The 17,905-nt window shown below is 38.6% G+C and overlaps 3 protein-coding genes across 4 annotated transcripts; 2 read left to right on the top strand and 1 right to left on the bottom strand.

Annotated features, from left to right (window-relative positions):
• The first annotated feature begins 313 nt into the window (after positions 1-313).
• On the top strand, positions 314-6,254 carry LOC116031483 (NADPH--cytochrome P450 reductase-like). Its single transcript, XM_031273708.1, has 19 exons — positions 314-360; positions 473-858; positions 1,599-1,658; positions 1,743-1,819; positions 1,924-1,981; positions 2,071-2,154; positions 2,231-2,267; positions 2,715-2,784; positions 2,985-3,179; positions 3,257-3,349; positions 3,527-3,752; positions 3,853-3,936; positions 4,101-4,252; positions 4,381-4,477; positions 4,879-5,028; positions 5,128-5,205; positions 5,282-5,404; positions 5,495-5,608; positions 5,915-6,254. Exons 2-19 carry the CDS (start codon positions 580-582, stop codon positions 5,993-5,995), a joined length of 2,058 nt encoding a protein of 685 aa, XP_031129568.1. The 5' UTR covers positions 314-360; positions 473-579; the 3' UTR covers positions 5,996-6,254.
• Positions 6,255-7,203: 949 nt separating this feature from the next.
• LOC116031381 lies at positions 7,204-12,677 on the top strand. Of its 2 annotated transcripts, XM_031273583.1 has the most exons (7): positions 7,204-7,585; positions 7,691-7,883; positions 8,701-8,787; positions 9,445-9,828; positions 10,506-10,656; positions 11,103-12,313; positions 12,375-12,677. In XM_031273583.1, exons 1-7 carry the CDS (start codon positions 7,515-7,517, stop codon positions 12,384-12,386), a joined length of 2,109 nt encoding a protein of 702 aa, XP_031129443.1. In that variant the 5' UTR covers positions 7,204-7,514; the 3' UTR covers positions 12,387-12,677. The 2 variants fall into 2 exon arrangements, with proteins under 2 accessions (XP_031129443.1, XP_031129432.1); XM_031273572.1 differs by having other exon boundaries at positions 11,103-12,677.
• Positions 12,678-13,088: 411 nt separating this feature from the next.
• LOC116014296 (kinase-interacting protein 1-like) lies at positions 13,089-17,872 on the bottom strand. The gene is made up of 3 exons (XM_031254327.1): positions 16,941-17,872; positions 14,757-16,631; positions 13,089-14,682 (listed from the first exon to the last, which is right to left on the bottom strand). Exons 1-3 carry the CDS (start codon positions 17,032-17,034, stop codon positions 13,301-13,303), a joined length of 3,351 nt encoding a protein of 1,116 aa, XP_031110187.1. The 5' UTR covers positions 17,035-17,872; the 3' UTR covers positions 13,089-13,300.
• Positions 17,873-17,905: the final 33 nt, after the last annotated feature.

The following is a 17,905-nucleotide window of genomic DNA, read 5'->3' as shown; positions in this document are numbered from 1 at the left end:
AAATAAATAACAAGTCAATTTTAATATATTTATATGAATTTAGTTTGTTTAAAAAAGTAATTATAAAATTTTGAATTTAATGACCATATTATATTTTCGTATACAATTCAATTATAATTCAACTCGTATTCCAAACAATTTGAACTCCACAAAAAAACGTATGATCGTCCGGTTCCCAAATTTCCAAACACGTGGGGGAAGGTCCAATTCGTCATTAGTCAACCGAGAGGCACCACACTTTTTGCGGTTTGGACACGTCACTACATAATTTCTCACACACTATATAATGGGTGCCCCATATTTCCCCGTCTTCCGGAATAAGACCCTCTTTCCGTGGCCCGGAAACTTCTGGAGAAAAAGGTAAGCGAACGAAATCTCTCTTACCACGACCGGCACCGTCGGACGCGTTTTCTGTCTCTGCTCCGCCGGCCGGCACTGTACGCCGTGCTCATCCTCCTCCTTTGTTTCATAGAGATAAATTAAGACCGAGGAGGAAGCAAAAAGGCGTTGGAGCTCAGCTACCGGGAACCAACGACTTCTCCTGCTGAGAGAATTGTCTGCATAGAGAGAGGAAGGATAATGGAGTCGAGTTCGGAATTGCTGAGATCGATCGGGGCGGCGTTAGGAGTGTCGATAGGGAATGACGTGGCGGTGGTTGCATTGACGACGTCGATCGCCGTCGTCGTTGGCTTGCTGGTTTTGGTATGGATGAGAACGAGTGATCGGAGTAAGGAGGTGAGGCCCTTGAAGGTTCCAAAGGCCAGAGCGGTTGAGCAGGAGGAAGACGTGGACACGGGCAAGGTTAAGGTCACCGTCTTCTTCGGTACTCAGACCGGTACCGCCGAGGGGTTTGCTAAGGTAATGGTGTTTATTTTTCAGAGAAGAAGAATAGTATTTGCTGCTATATTTTTCCTCGTTCTGTATGGATGTTAAGGAATCGTACTCGCTATATTCTTTGGTGCCGCCGTGAACGTTAAATTTGCCGTTCATGCGCGCTTATGATGGTTAACTAGAATGGTATAATGCGGTGGACCACAATTTATATTTATATTTTGCTACCCAAGGTATAACTGATATTCCGTATAAATATTACTGGGGGTAAAAATTAGGGTTGGGGATCAATTTTTGGGAGAAGATATAAATATTAAAAAGAAATTCATGTTAAATTGAATTTCAGACTCGTTAGTTTACGAAGTGGTAGTAACTCCTCGGGCTAAGTCCTTAAAAAAACCATGTGCGTATGGCACTGTTGGTTGGGTTGCAATTTCTCTCAAGACGCAAAGAGCTATCTAACCAAAATGTGGATATCTCAATATGACAGCAACACGCTTTACTCCATTTAGGATTCTCTAGCACACAATATTTTTTCGGGCACATCTCCTGCACACAATATTACCATGCAAGTTGTTTTCATTTATCTACTCTGCTAGCTAAACTAAGCTGTATTTCCTGAAGCAATGATATTATGCTATTTGAGTTGATTTTACTAGTGTGCTCTGATGGCCTATTGTTTGGAATTAAGTGGGTGTATACATGTCTATCCTTGTGGCTCTTGATTTCTCTTAATCAATAGTCTGCTTACACGATCATTCTTGCAGGCTTTAGCTGAGGAGATCAAGACAAGGTATGAGAAGGCAGTTGTGAAACTCGTGGACTTGGTATGTGCAATATTAACCATTGCTTTAACCCACTTCCAGTTATCTAACTTTCACATGGTGATAGTTTGTATTTTGTCTTGTAAGGATGATTATGCTGCCGATGATGACCAGTATGAGGAGAAACTGAAAAAAGAAACATTAGCGTTTTTCATGGTTGCAACGTAAGATACACCTTTACTCAGACAGTAACTTATGATCTAATTTTTTTTGCCTAGAAGTTTTCTGACTTATGCTTGAGTCTTACATATTGAGACTGTTATGATAGTTATGGTGATGGGGAGCCAACCGATAATGCTGCGAGATTCTATAAATGGTTTGCGGAGGTAGGTTCAACCTTGATTGATTTTCTGCTTGTTAAAGCTAAATATTTTTTTAACATATGCTTTCCCTTCTAATATTTTGTAACTACAAGGGAGGAGAAAGGAGCCCCTGGCTTCAACAGCTTACCTATGGTGTATTTGGTTTAGGGAACCGTCAGTATGAACATTTTAACAAGGTATGAGTGACATTGTCATTGTGCATCTCTGATCTGTTCATCAAGTTGATTTCTGACACTTACCTGTTTGAAACAGATAGGTAAAGTTTTGGATGAACAACTTAGTAAACAAGGTATGTAGACCTTTTCTATATTGCACTTGATCTGTACGAGTGTAAGTACTTGCTATATCTTCTGCATTGTCTCCTCTGATAATTGATTAAAATTCCATGACTGGGCAAAATGCCTCCTCTTCTCTCTCTCCTTGGTTAGCAAGTGTTTGCAATGTCGTCTTTCTACAGGCTAGAAAGAGGGGTTGGTTTTGGTTTTTAAATTCAGTTTGAAATGAAAAAATGGCACAAATGATTCAAAATTTCCATGGTGACAAAATAATATCTATTGCAACAATAAAATTATTATTTCTTCTATAAAGAAAATACTACTTTTCTTTTCTTTGCTTATTTCTTTTCTTTTTGGTTGAGTGGCCAGGTCTGTGGTTGACTGGTTGTATCATGTTATTTGAGATATGTCCATAATAATAAAATAAAACTGAAGGATGTGCTTACATGATAACTTTTTAGGTGCAAAATGTTTAGTTCCACTTTGTCTTGGTGATGATGATCAATGCATTGAAGATGATTTTACTGCTTGGTAACTCTCTCACTCACTTTTGTTTTTTGGGTTTGGGTTTTGTGTGTTCTTTAAATTTTAATTTTCACATATGAGTAGATTTTATTCTGGTCTTTTTTATGGAGTACAAAAAAGTTCATTTCTCTTTTAAATGAACTAATGAAAGCAGCAGAAGCATTTTTTTCCTTACAATGTTAATTATAATAATGCTTTCTTTTAAGGCGGGAACAACTGTGGCCTGAATTGGATATAATACTTAAGGATGAGGGTGATGCAAACTCTGCATCTACACAATACACTGCTGTAATTCCTGAATATCGTGTGGTGGTTCATGACCATGGGACTAAAACTTATGATGATGTGCATGCAAGTATGGCCAATGGAAATGCTGTGTATGATATCCACCATCCATGCAGGTAGGTTCTTTAAACATGCATGCCTGCTTTATTCTGTTTTGGTTGGTAGAAGTGCTTTATTCTAACTTTTCCTGCAGAGTTAATATTGCTGTTCAAAGAGAGCTTCATACACCTGAGTCTGATCGTTCATGCATACACTTGGAATTCAACATATCTGGCACTGGCATAACGTAAGTTCATGACTTCGTATTGAAAATTAAGGGGACAAATTAATTTTGGTCAACTCTGGCTGTGTTTTCTCTTATTTCATTTTCAAAATTTTAGCATGATGCTGTATTCTTTTTCCGACTATTTTCTATCATATTTGCAATGTATACATATGGGCAAACACATTTTGCTGCTTTCAGATATGAAACTGGAGACCACGTGGGTGTCTATGCTGAAAACTGTGATGAAGCTGTTGAGGAAGCAGCGAAGTTGTTGGGTCAGCCTTTGGATTTACTATTTTCTATGCATACTGACAAAGATGATGGTACACCCTTGGGAGGTTCATTGCAACCACCTTTTCCTGGTCCTTGCACTCTTCGAACTGCTCTAGCACGCTATGCAGATCTGTTAAATCCTCCTCGAAAGGTAATCCACAAATATTGCATGATGTGGGAGCTTTGTGAGCCAGGTGATATTTTTTGCAATTTCAAGACTGGTTTTTGGATTTAAATGATGTCATTTTCAGGCCACTCTGGTTGTGTTAGGTGCTCATGCAACTGATGCTGGTGAGGCCGAAAGGCTCAAGTTCTTGTCTTCTCCACAGGGAAAGGTAAAGTGGTTCCATTATCCTTACTGCTTTCTTTAGTTTTAGACTTTTAGGTCACCTTCCTCCCCAACTGTGAATTTAGGAAAAAGACTTTTTCTGATAACAAACTTGTGATTTTGTACACTTTTACTTTATTGTCTGTTCAAATGCCTATTTATCTTGTATAGGATGAGTACTCACAGTGGGTTGTTGCAAGTCAAAGAAGTTTACTTGAGGTAATGTCAGAGTTTCCTTCTGCTAGACCTCCTCTTGGTGTATTTTTTGCAGCAGTTGCTCCTCGCTTACAACCGCGTTTCTATTCTATCTCATCCTCGCCCAAGTGAGTATTTTATTATGAATATGCCTGTAAAAATATCTTTTATAAGAGGGTAAATATGAGCCTCCCTTTTTCCATCTTGGCTAATGGACATTGTTAAGTGTTAACCCATGTTTTTCAAATCTGTGTAGATATGCCCCTGACAGAGTCCATGTAACCTGCGCTTTAGTTTGTGGTCCTACCCCTACAGGCAGGATTCATAGAGGAGTGTGTTCAACATGGATGAAGGTACAAAAGAAATCTTAAGGTTGGGTTGTAGAAAGGACGAACTTAATCTGCTGGTTTCTTCACACCATTTTTTGGGCTCCTTTAATTACAGACACAGTTTAATCAAAGTCCACCCAATGCCATTTATACCTACCACTTTTGCTAAATTATTCTGATGATGCCATTTTGCATTTGATGCTTCCATGCTTTTATTACTGAAGGGTATCTTTAGAAATTTATCATTAAATGTTCTGTTGAAGTTTGATAGTGACCAATTTTGGAAACATAAACTAAAGGAAATATGGCCAGCCAAGAAAATGGGATTTTGGTGGGGGCAGTACATTCATTCTTTCTTGTTGCACTGTACTTAAGTTCTAATTTTGTGTTTTGGTTTTGTTAATTTCTAAAATACTTGAAATTAGAATGCAATTCCGTTGGAGAAAAGTCATGACCGCAGCTCAGCTCCAATTTTCATTCGGCCATCAAACTTCAAATTGCCAGCTGATCCTTCAATTCCAATTATTATGGTGGGACCTGGTACTGGATTGGCACCGTTTAGGGGATTTCTACAGGTATGGGGATTGCATTTCCACTTTGTTCTTGCTTGTGTTTTTTTACTGCACAAATATTTACTAGGGTTGATATGCCTTTTTACCTGCTCTGCTTTCCAGGAAAGAGCAGCTCTTAAAGAAAGTGGGGTTCAACTTGGCCCTGCACTGTTGTTTTTTGGTTGTAGGAACCGAAGGATGGTAAAGTTTCAATTTATGCACATACTAATGCATGTGATTCTGCTGCATTGTATTTTGACTTAGCATTACACTGTAGGATTTCATTTATGAGGAGGAGCTCAAGAATTTTGTAGATCAAGGCATAATTTCAGAGCTAGTTATTGCATTTTCACGGGAAGGGCCTGAAAAAGATTATGTTCAATACAAGATGATGGAAAGAGTAAGCCTGTTGATATTAATTAGTATTTGCCTGCTTCTGTTATAGAGATCAGTGTTTTACTGTTTTTACTTCATTTTAATTCACTTGCAGGCTGCCCATGTATGGAGTTTAATCTCCCAAAAGGGATATCTATATGTATGTGGGGATGCCAAAGGGATGGCTCGAGATGTACATCATACTCTCCATACTATTGTCCAAGAGCAGGTATTATGCTTACCTACTAATGTTAGCTATACGTTTAGTTGTAGGCTGCCCATGTATGTGTGCGTTAGGTTGTTCATAGCTGACCAGTTCAAATTAAAAATGCCAATAGGCCGTTCTTGTTGAGAGTTGCAACCTTATGGTTACCAAGTTAACATGTTGACCTTGGCCGGGTTGCCCTAAATGATGTTATTATTGTAGTTTATTTTGGGTACCTGTATCTCTATGTATGCGATGTTATTATTATCGTTTATACTGGGTACTTATGTCTCTTCGTCCACTTAACCTGTTTGTTCTACTCGAATTCAGGAAAAGGTAGATGCTTCAAAGGCTGAGGCCACAGTGAAGAAACTCCAGACGGATGGAAGGTATCTAAGGGATGTCTGGTGATCATTACCACGCATACTATTCTGCCTGCAAATTGCTGTGTGTTCCGATTGCCAATATTGAAACACAGCGGTCTGAGTCTTCCCAACATCTAAATTTTGTCATCTAGAGACTATGAATTTTCTTTTAACATGTTATTCATCAAAGGTTCATAAATTTTATTTTTTTTGAGAACAGAAAGGTTCATAGTTTTTAGTACACGATATTTGTTATACATGGTTAAATAAATAAATGTTTCTTCTCCCGTCCAATTCAAATGGAATAATGTTTCTTACCCACATTTTATAGATTTTAGGTTCTACTGACGTTGTTTTCGAAAAAAAAAAAGGTTCTACTGACGTCAAATCTCCCGGTATTTGGATTCGGATTTCATCTAACATTTTTTTTTTTAAATTAAACAAATATATAAGAATTACTGTAGCTTGTAAAACGTGTGGTGGAATAAATCTGCCGTGCACGAACTCACTCTTATATACTACGGTATTACGATATAGTATCTGCCATAGTGCCCATGTGGTTTATATTCTGCTACAATTCTTTAGCTCCATTGGCAATGGAATTTCAAGTGTCACAGAAGAAATATAATAAAGAAACAAAAAGTGACATCTTTCTTTTCACTTTAACAAAAAAGAAAGCGATACATGGTTGTGATAACTTACTTTTAAATTTTAAAAAATTAGATAGAACATTTATTTAAATTTAATTTCAAATTTTATAAATTTTTTAAATATTTCTTTGGAAAACACTGAGTGGGAAAAAAAATGGATGAGAGATAAATGATACATTTTCATCCCATTTACATAAAATTACAGTAATCAATAAGCATAACATTTAATAATTTATCAATCTTATATTGGGAACAAAATTACCTTTTAGAGACTAACCATATGAGACGATGCCATCCTACACGGCTACACCCATAATATCAAGCTCAAATGAATTGCTTGTATATTTTTTAGATTTGAGTTTCGGATTGTGGTCTAGTGGTACCCGGTGTCTCGATTTACACTCTCATATGGATGATTGGAGCGGGTCCGACCCTCAGTGAATGTAACTATTGACTCTTTGTGCTTCAGTAAGTTGAGAAAGTTTTTTCGGATCAATATATATATTCTTTATTTTTAAAGGCAAAAGCTATACATTACACAAGGGCTTTACTGTCATTACCTACTTTCTGACGTTACAATTTTGTCGACTCCCAAACACGACACCGTGGTAGAGTGGTAGTGTGATTTTGACCGAGCGGCCTCGTTCTTCCCCCAAAACCCAGGCGCCTCCACAGTCCACACGACCACACCCACCCTCACACCGGTACTTCTGGTGCACATCCGTTTATCTTTCTTACACAGCCGGTCACTTTTTTACTCCGTCACCGGCAAACGTCATCCTCCTCCTCCTTTCCGTCTTAGGGTTTTTACTATCCTCGCTAAAACCCTTCCCCCTCGCTCCATACCCGTTTCGCGGGAAAACAAAGTGCAATCTTTGAAAGAAATACTCACACACCTCATACGGAGAGTTAAAAATGGTTGAGAAATCGGGTAACCGCAAAAAATGCTCCGTCAGTGAAGAAGATATCTCTACTCTTCTACAGAGGTACTGCTTTTTTCTTTTTTTCTTTTTTTTTTTGAAGGTTATTTTGGTAGCTTAAATTCGTAAATTCGTATTTGTATTTATTTATATTTGGGGGGTTTATTGAAGGTACAACGCGACCACAGTGCTGGCATTGTTGCGAGAGGTGGCGCAGGTTACGGAGGTGAAGATCGATTGGAATGAGTTGGTGAAGAAGACCAGCACTGGGATTACAAATGTTAGGGAGTACCAAATGCTGTGGCGTCATTTGGCTTATCGCCATGGATTGGCTGATAGGCTGGATGACACTGCTTTACCTCTGGTCAGTCAACTTTTGAACGATTCTCTCTTTCTATGTGTGGGTAGAGCTTATTTGATTAATGGTTTTTGAAGCTTCTACCGGCTGTTATGCACTTTGATAGCATAATTTAAGAAGAATGTGGGTATACATGGATTTCCAGTGTGTGGGCATTCACACTTTAGTTTAAGTTAGAGACTTTTCAGTCTTTTTGTTGATGTTTTCTTATATGAGCCTTCAGATTAGGTGAGCTTGAGAATGTTATGAATGGGAAGGGATCTCATGAACTGGACAATGTGATAATGCATACAGGGTATCTGATGCTACTTCTGTCAACATGTATAAAAGTTGATGTGGAATTTTATGCAACAGCTCTACTGTGCAGCTTAAAATTTGGATCTCTTGTGTGTGGGCTTTTTGTTATTTTTAGGTTTTGGGGTTGTTTGATTAAGGTTTGCATTTGTGTATAGGTTTAAGATACCTGATATGACCTTGTGAATGAAAGCATATCTAGAGTCGGTTGACAAAATCCTTGCTCTTGTTTCTTTATTTCTACTGCATCCCATTATCATCTTAACTTTGTCTGGTTCAGCAAGTTGAGCATCCTGTTAACTGTCATATGTTAAAGATGGTTGAAAGATTCTTACATGTATCTCTGTTTCCCATTAATATCTGTACGTTGTTTGGTTCAGTACATCCTCTTGGCTGTTGTATATCCTCACCAACTGTGTAATTCTTTGACAAAAGTGTGAGCAATGTGTCTCCTTTGGTAGATCTAACAGGCCAGCTATTTTCTGCTCCATGTACCAATGGTGATTGCTTTTATCATTTTGGTTGCCAGGATGATGATAGTGATTTAGAATATGAATTGGAAGCTTCTCCAGCAGTTAGCAGTGAAGCTTCAGCAGAGGCCGCTGCATGTGTGAAGGTAATCCAAACTATGATTGCATGATACTAATATCTTTTTCTAGAATTTAATACCTTTTATGTCACAACAACTGTGCAAGCCTATATTTTCCTTTTTTAATGTTTCTCTGTGGCAGACACTCTATTTACTTGATGGATTTAGTAGTTTGAGTATCATGCACTGATGGACTTCAACTTGTTATTAACAAAAATACCTGCACCAATTATTATTATTATTATTTTTTTCCTGAAAGGTCCAAATTTAATGGTCAGTAATGCATCTGCATCCTGGGGGCAATACGGTTAGGTTCTGCATGTGGCTTTCACTGTGCAGGGTTCACAAATCATTACTACGTGTTTACTGGCCTCGCCCTTATATGTGGAGAACATGTCTTTTAATATTTTTTTTTGAATGCACAGATGTTTTAGACATTCAAATAGTATAGAGCTTCAAACATGACAATTGTGGGATGCCATACATTACATTATTTCTGTTTGTTCTCTCTTTTTGTTTTGTTTTTTCTCTGTAATTCTTTTCACTTTTTTTTTTTTTTTTTAAATGCTAATTGTCTGGCTAACTATCAGGCTGGATGATATCCTTCTTCCTTGTAAGTTGATCTGTCAGTGAGAACTAAAATATTTGCATATATGTGATGGGTTTTTGCCTTTGCTTGTATAGGTTTTTATTGCTTCTGGGGTGCCAAACGATTCCTATTTGTCAAATGGCACAATTGTTGAGGCTCCATTGACTATAAATATTCCCACTGGGCAAACGTGTAGGAACCCTTCAGATTATTGTTACCAAAGTATTTCGCAAGGAACAAATATTACAGTTCCAGTTTTTGTGCAAAAGCAACCACTTCCCAATGTCACATCAGCTGAGGGGTTAGATAACAATGGAGCATCAAATGCAACCTTGCCTCCTCGTCGAAAAAGAAAGCCATGGTCTGAAGCAGAGGACTTGGAACTTATTGCTGCGGTTCAAAAATGTGGTGAAGGAAATTGGGCAAATATCTTGAAAGGGGATTTTAAGGGTGACAGAACAGCTTCACAGCTTTCTCAGGTCCCTTTTATATTTCAGTATTTGTTCTTTCTTGATGGCTTTAAGATTATAGAGAAGCACATATTCTTTTGTGCTAGTCTTTTCTCTAGAATATATATGTTTCTTTCTTGCCATTTATGCATGATCTTTCATTGTTTCTATTTTAAATGCCTGCTTTATCACAGACCTATTTAATTACCATTTTTTTGCACTATGAGAAAAGATTGTCATTACAAATTGTTGGATGATAGCCATGTTTTACAAATCAAAGAATAAGAAAAAGGACAAGAGAATGAATTTTACTATTTTTTTTTTATTAACAAAAAGCATGTTGTAGATTAAGGTTAAAAAATATCTTTATTTGAGACATACTAGAAATAAAGATAACTTCAGGATGTCTGGGTTAAATAGGGATTGTTTATTGCTAATTAATGAATGTCCGTTGTTATCTTGTATGGTTTGGATGTCTGGGTTTTTCCCAGGTTTTCTGGGTTCAAATCCCGGCAACGGAATGATATTATAGTAAGCTTGTATAACCAACCTGACCTAAATTTTTTGTAAACAAGATAGTGAAGTAGTGAACCGTGACCATCATTTTCCTTGACAAGATGCTTAGTCATATACTCATATATTAACCACGTTATTTACTTTGCAACAAATTTTTCAATTTGTTATTTACTTTATTGCAATTTGTGCAGAGGTGGGCAATTATTAGGAAGCGACAAGGCACCTTGGTTGGGAACAGCTCACAACCCACTGAGGCTCAATTAGCAGCTCGTCGTGCAATGTCCCTGGCTCTTGATATGCCTATGGGTGATAATTTGAAAGCAGTTTGCTCAATCAATACTGGTAATTCTCTGGACATGGGAATCACATTCCCTTCAAATTCTTAGGTTATGTGAGATTCTTGGGAATTTTATTTATCTCAAAACATTCCTTGAACCAAACACTCCCTTAAGGTTATGATTTCTAGCTCAAAAACCTTATGTGGTTATGTTGCAAAAGTTTCCTTGCCTCAAAACTTTCATAATGCATAGTGTGAGGCAAATAAGTAGCTCTTAACTTAAGTTTATTGTATTTTCTTAATATACTTGTTTAGTTGAATGTGGTAGCATAGTGTGAATTTTCATCCATTTCTAACTCATTCCTTCTACCTGTTCTTTTAAAATTGTCTTCTTTATGCTAGTATTTTGAAATTGAACTAGAAGGTTTTGCATTGACCTTTATTCATTTCCCTCGTACTTTCATCTATTTTGAAAAGCTTTGACAAATCTATGTTTATATTCAAACAACAGGGGCAAACACAAATATCTCTCCTGGTAACCCTGCTAATCCTCCTGCAGCTGAGGCTTCATTTGCTGGTACCCAATCCCAGAATCATCTGGGTCAGCAACAAGACTCTGCAATGGTGGCACAGAAGCCAGGAACACTGGGACCTTCAAAAGCACGAGTGCCCCCAAAAAAGCCCCCAACGAAGACAACCCTCAGCCCGGATTCAATGGTCAAAGCAGCTGCAGTTGCTGCTGGGGCTCGCATTGCTACCCCTTCAGATGCTGCATCACTGCTTAAGGCTGCACAGTCTATGAATGCTGTCCGTATAATGCCTGGAGGAGGAGGCCCTATGGTTAAACCGCCTGCTGTTGGTGCAAATACATTACCCAGTAATGTGCACTTCATTCGAACTGGTTTATTGTCTCATTCAAAAACACTGCCGAATGCCACACGAACTGGACCTCAGCCAGTTCAAAGCCACTCCACAAAGCCTGCATCACAATTAGTTCAGTCTAACCTGGCTAGTACTACTATCCCAGGACCCAAAGCTTCAAATGAGGTGCCAAATGGTACAAACTCTACTCTAGCTGCTGAGCTCGATGTAAAAACCGTTGAAGATGCTGTTATCTCAGGACCAAAAGCCTTGGCTGAGGTGCCAAATGGTACTAACTCTACTTCAGTGTCTAAGGTGCCAAACGGTACCAACTCTACTCCAGAATCTGAGCTTGACACAAAAACTGCAAAGGATTCTGCTATCTCTGGCTCGGGTGGCTCGGGAACTGTAATGGAAAAGCCTGCCAAAGAGAGTCGAGCACCTGGCCCATCCAATTCCCCTGAAGGCAATAAAGCTGTTCCCACCAAAGAAGCGCCATTGGAGTTGGCCCAAGTGGACCAAACTGCTATTCCAGCCAAAGAGAAGATTGAAGAAACTTGTTTTTCAGGTGATGCACCAAAGGAGAATGGACAAAGGGATCAAGCCTCTGTTTCTACAGCTAGAGCTGCAACAATTTGTGTTCAAGAAAAGCAAATCAACTCTTCATCAACGGCTAATGTAACTACAGCCAAATGTTCAGCTAATGACCGCAACCAGGCTGAGGTCGAGTGTGCAAGCTCAAATGACAACAGTGCAATAGTTTCACCCGTAGGGAACACTGGCAAGGAGATGAATGAAAAGCAACCCACAAATAGAAATCAAATAGACCCGTCGAGTATGGCTGTGGATGGGGCTGATGAGGAAGTAACTTGAAAAGAATAGTGGAGAGTAATGGCGTTCTGCTGTGGATGGGGCTGATGAGGAAGTAACTTGAAAAGAATAGTGGAGAGTAATGGCGTTCTCTTGGTCCTCCATTGTACGTATTGTTTGATTCTCAACCACTGCAGTATACCCAAACACCCCCACCTTCCTTCCCTGTTTGCCATTTCTTTTTTTCTCTATATAGGTTTGTAGATGTAGCACGCAAAGGTATACAGTGTTTATATATCTGTATGGCCTGTGTAAACTAATATTTTTTTATTGTTTCTGTATGGATGGTTATATATGTCTTGGAAGAAACTCTACAATTTACAGTAGTAGTTCTATATTGAATTAGTTAGGACTATCTTGTAGAGTTGTCAAAACGAGTTTAGCTTACTGGCATAGCACATAATAATGGCCCAACACATTATAAGGGTAGGATGGGTTTTGATTTTTATTATACAATTATTAATTTTTTAATAGATTTTGACAGTTCGGGCAAGCCTTTTCTAGGCTTGCCAAAGTGCAAGTTCTAGCGAGTCCTGCCCTAACCTACTTTGAGAGTACTACTAATGTGATTATTTGGGGGCCTACTTTGACAGTACTACTAATGTGATTATTGATTTTTTTTTTTTTCAGGTACTTTGAAATTTTATTTATCAAAATAAAGTAGTTTTAGATTTATTTTACTTTTTTGCTATGTCACATGCCCTTTCTAAATTGTAGTAAAAAAGTTATACATTTACCACGTCATCTTATTAAAAACAAAAATATGGCAAATAGTAAGCATGAAATTTATAGATGTTTATGAATTTCAGATGCTGAAATTAAAATCAAAAGCGAAGTCTGAGAATTCATATTTAAGCTAGAGAGAACCCTTTTGAGTTCTGATAACTTTTACACTGCATAGAATGGAGTGAATGGACTAGTAGTCTATACTGGTAGAACTACAAGGGAAAACAATAATAAGAAAAGAATGATAAAGAACTATTTTGGTGTCTCTATGACCCGTTTCTGCAATGATGCAGCACTTACACGAGACAATATGTTTGTAGGCATTTGCTTCTTCAACTTCATTCCAAACAAGAAAGATGTCACGGGGATCTTAGTATCAGCGCCTCTTTCCCTCTTGATCCCGAGTTCTTTTTCCAGTTTTGATAGTGTCGTCTTTACATCAGCTTGAAGTTTCTCTACAAGTTCACTTCCTGTTCTCAACTGATTTGCAACCTTGTTGTTCTCCTGTTTCATGTTTAGAATCTCACCTTGGAATTTTGCAGCTTGATAGTTGCTCAGCTGGAATTCTTCGTCATTTATCCCTGCCAACGACAACCTTGTTACCTCGTCCTGGATGTTGGTAAGTGATGACAGCCTGTGCTTTAAGTCTTCTTTCAGCGCTGAGGAATGTTCCAGCCATAGTAATAACTCGGTCTGTATCTCTTTCATGTGCTTGTATATAGGGCGTATGTCTGAAATTAGTGATGGAGGTTTAATACTGCCCTCGTGCTTGTTTTTCTCCCTCGCTTTTTGCAGTTCAGCTTGCAAATCCTCCACAGATGTCTGAAACTTTTTCACTTGATGGAAAGAAGTGCTAAACCTGAGCCAAAATTCGATGTTTTCTTCCAGCAGGTCATCAATATCCATGCGTATCTTCTCTTGAATTGTTGAAAAGGTCTGAGGTTCGTCGAGATTGGCAATCTTGATATCTACTTCATCATCATCACCTTTTGTGTTGAATATAGATGTCTCTTCTGAAGGTTTTGCTTCTTCTCTTACAGGTGCATCTTCGCTGGAAGGTTTTGCTTCTTCTCTTACAGGAGCATCTTCGCTGGATGGTTTTGCTTCTTCTCTTACAGGAGCATCTTCGCTGGAAGGTTTTGCTTCTTCTCTTACAGGAGCATCTTTGCTGGAAGATTTTGCTTCTTCTCTTACAGGAGCATCTTCGCTTTTTGGCACATCGATTAATTGCATTAGACTTTTCATATATTCATCCAGCGACTTGCCACCCGTGGGCAGTGAACTGGATCTAGTAATATTTTCATTGGATTTCTGAGTTTCAAAATGGTTTTCTTGAGCTGAATTGAGCTTCTTCTTTAAAGATTGAATCTCTGCATCCTTTGAGGCAATAGAACTCTTCAGGACTTTTATCTGAATCACATACTGGAAGTGACTAGCCCTCCTTTTCTTTTCTGCTTCATTCTGTTTCTTCTTCGCTTCTTTGTAATTTCTGAGGGCTGTTCTGTACTCCTCTAATAGGACCTTCTCCCTCTCATCGTCTGAACCATTTAAAAACAACTCTCTCCAATTCGGCGGATCATATTCTGTATCAGGTTCTTCGCCCTCTTTTCGTGTTCTTGGATCCTGAAGATTTTCTGCAAAAGTGCAAGGATTAGTACTGGTTAAAGTAACCAGATGTCTGATTTTATTTTATCTGACAGCAAAATACCTTGATCCAGATGATCGCCGCCCTTTTTAAACTTCTCCCGAGGCACTTCATCTCCCGCGATGGCTGAAATGCTATCAGTCTGTTCTCTTTTAGCAGTGGCAGAATCTTGATCTGGATAACCACCCTTTTTCAACTTCTCTTCAGTCATTTCATCTCCCAGGATGTCTGAAATGCTATCAGCATGTTCTCTTTTAGCCAGAGAAGTACCTTGATCTGGAAAATCATCTCGCTGTTGCTTCATTCCTGTTTCTGCACCTCCTAAAACTGCAGAAATGGTATCAGAAAAAGTCACATGTGCGTGTGATTTAGGCCCTTTTGGAGGACTATTGAGAACATTTTCGCTGTCATTGATGGTACTAGGTGGATCCTTTGTCGATAGATCAGATAAATTTACATCTGGAGATCTGGAAGTACTATCATATGCATCAGTGTCTCTTTTATCAGAAAGTTCAATGTTTTGGTCTGCCGTTTTGGGAGAAATGGTATCGTGCCAATCACATTGTTTCTCAACCTTGTCGTTTCCATGGCTCTGTGAATCAGCGTCTGAAAAACTGGAAAAAGAACTATCGTCGGCCTCCTCATCTGGCTGCACGTTTTGGAGTTTCACAGAGAGGTCATCAAGTGTGGAAGTTGCTTCAGAAAAATGAGTCTGCAAATGGCTGCTCTGCTCATTAATGGTTTGTTCAAGATTCATAACTCTCTTAAGCTTTTCCTCGAGCTCTCTTATCTTCTTACTCGCGTTCTCTGAATCATTAGCCAGAGTCTCCTTTTCCTCTTCTGCCCGATTTAGCTGTACAAGAAGCTCATCTGCTTCCGTCTTCAATCTGTTAAGGTAAGCGTTCTGAGACGACGCTGAAATCTCCAGACTTATGACCTTTTCCACAGTATCATCAACATTTTCTGCCAGTTCAGACACAGTAAAAAAACAGGATTCTGAGTCCTTTTTAATCTTTGAAGACTCCAAATCATTCTTCCCTTGCACAGAACTTTCCAGTTTTTGCTCCAATTTCTTCGATTCCTCACTCAGATCCACAGATATTTTATGTCTGATGGTCTGGCTGGCAGTGAGTGCCTTCACAAGAGACTCGAATTTTAGCTTAGCATTATGAACCTTTTGGCTCTCAGCCTTGGCAGCCTCATTTGATTTCTCCTGTTGTTCTTGTAAGCGCTCCAATGTCTCCCGGCATGACTTCAGTGCTGTGCATGTCATCAAACTTCTAGCTTCTTCGTCTTCAATATTCGTGCCAATCCCAAACTCGTCTTGTAAGCTGTTAACTTTAGCCTGCATTTCTGAAACCTGATTTTCGAATTCCCAGTACTTGCCTATCTGGCGTTCGTATGAACTCTTCACAAACTCCCTCTCAGTCTGAACTGCCAAAATCTGCTTCTGGAGCTTATCAATCTCCAGAAGAGCTTCATCTTTGCTCAGCCCTGAGCCTGAAGTGGCATTACCATCATCATCTGCATTGAACTTGAGCAATCCCTTCTTAGTCATCACTTTTGAAGGCTTATCGCTCTTCTTTTTCATCATTGACAGGATTTTCGGGATGGTTAAGTTTGGCGCAGGTGGCATATCATTGCTCCACTGCTCGGGAGGAGCACCCGAAGCTCCTGTCATAAAGCCTTCTCCATCCTCTTCAAACATCGATATCTGAACTCTTTCCGGGAACACAGTTGCAATCGTTCGGTTAGCAGTCTGCAGATCTCTTGACAAGTGATCATATCTCTCTGCTAGAGCTCTGTAGTTCCTGAATGTATCTTCAACAAAGTTCAAGAGTTCTAGCCTTTTCCTGTAGTACATTTCTGCCCTCCTCGCAAACGAGTCTCCATCTCCATCTATGATCTTCAGTATGTAATCTACCTTCTCCTCCATATCTGCAACCACAATCCAAGCAGTATATATATATATATATCAACCATTTTCTCATCTATCATGCCTTACAAGAACTATTCTGCAGCCTGCCTTTAATCAACCATTCTTGGCAATTGGCATATTGTCAAACATTTGCTATGCATAATTAAGATTCTCCTATTCTCCTATTCTCTTCATGGATCTTAAGTGACAATGGAACACAACATCAAGCAAATCAAGCAACATTCTATGCCATCAAAATTTTCAAGAACAAAATGGATTATAAAATGAGACAAAAAAACATCAGATCAGTGGGAGTGAAGAGAACATACCTCGTATGTTTTGGTCCAGCCATTTGGACTGTTTTGTTCTAATGTGGCTAGCCCACCACCAGGAATATGCATTTTTGGCTGCTCTCTGCAACATCTTTCTTCCTCCCTTCTCTGAAAGTTGTATCAACTGTCAAGATGCTGAGACACACATTGCTTTGCCTCTCTTACAAAACCAAAATTGGGACTATTGGATCATTGTGAGAACAAGATAAAAAGGATTATCAGAATCATAGATTTCTAATGACCTAAAAAACAACAAGAATTAAAGATTTTCTTTGAGTGGGAAAGAAGGAAAAAAAAAATGAAAGGAAAAAAGTTAACTGTCCAGAGGAAGGTGCATGACATTAGCCAAAAATGGAGGAGGATTTGTTGCATCTTTAGACAAAGCACAGATGTAGGAGCAAATATTGAATCTGGCATGTAATTTTGTAGACAATAGACCATTGAGGCTTGACACCTTTTTTTTTTTTTCTTTTTTTTTTTTAATTAAATATTTCGATCAACAAAGTGACTTTCATTGTTTTATACTTTGATTTATGGGAAAATTCACAAATGTTACTCGAATGTGCACTATGGGAGAAGCCCGCCATGTGACCCTAGCTGGTAAAAGATCATATGGCTCGGAGGTGCGCTATGAGCGAAACCCGCCTTGTGACCTTAGCTGGTAAAAGATCATACAGAGATAAACTAATCTATGTTACCTATAACTGACTAACTTAAACCAAGACAGCTCCCCGACCACAAGGTAGCTTATTGGCTCAAATCAAGAAGGCTAATAGAACCCCGGGTGATGACAACTATTATGCAGTATGATGACATCTCTTTGTTACCATTCTAAATGGGTGATCACATAATCGAATCCCGAGACAGAAAAGGATTGAGAAAGTATAAAACAGATACTACCTTGGAAAAATCACGAGTGTTTCAAAAAAAAAAAAAAAAAAAAAAAAAAAAAAAAAAAGATG

The sequence above is a fragment of the Ipomoea triloba genome, chromosome 1 (assembly GCF_003576645.1).
Source record: "Ipomoea triloba cultivar NCNSP0323 chromosome 1, ASM357664v1".
Classification (NCBI taxonomy): Eukaryota; Viridiplantae; Streptophyta; class Magnoliopsida; order Solanales; family Convolvulaceae; genus Ipomoea; species Ipomoea triloba.
This window is presented reverse-complemented; position numbering and strand designations above follow the sequence as displayed.

What these genes read in the sequence shown, in the direction of transcription:
- LOC116031483 (XM_031273708.1), top strand. Translation starts at nt 580, where the DNA reads ATGGAGTCGAGTTCGGAATTGCTGAGATCGATCGGGGCGGCGTTAGGA. An exon ending in TGAACAACTTAGTAAACAAG is followed by an intron (nt 2,268 to 2,714) that starts GTATGTAGACCT and finishes ATAACTTTTTAG; the next exon opens with GTGCAAAATGTTTAGTTCCA. An exon ending in GATATCCACCATCCATGCAG is followed by an intron (nt 3,180 to 3,256) that starts GTAGGTTCTTTA and finishes CTTTTCCTGCAG; the next exon opens with AGTTAATATTGCTGTTCAAA.
- LOC116031381 (XM_031273583.1), top strand. Translation starts at nt 7,515, where the DNA reads ATGGTTGAGAAATCGGGTAACCGCAAAAAATGCTCCGTCAGTGAAGAA. An exon ending in ATCTCTACTCTTCTACAGAG is followed by an intron (nt 7,586 to 7,690) that starts GTACTGCTTTTT and finishes GGTTTATTGAAG; the next exon opens with GTACAACGCGACCACAGTGC. An exon ending in AGTTTGCTCAATCAATACTG is followed by an intron (nt 10,657 to 11,102) that starts GTAATTCTCTGG and finishes TTCAAACAACAG; the next exon opens with GGGCAAACACAAATATCTCT.
- LOC116014296 (XM_031254327.1), bottom strand. Translation starts at nt 17,034, where the DNA reads ATGTTGCAGAGAGCAGCCAAAAATGCATATTCCTGGTGGTGGGCTAGC. An exon ending in GCTGGACCAAAACATACGAG is followed by an intron (nt 16,632 to 16,940) that starts GTATGTTCTCTT and finishes TTGTGGTTGCAG; the next exon opens with ATATGGAGGAGAAGGTAGAT. An exon ending in CGGCGATCATCTGGATCAAG is followed by an intron (nt 14,683 to 14,756) that starts GTATTTTGCTGT and finishes GCACTTTTGCAG; the next exon opens with AAAATCTTCAGGATCCAAGA.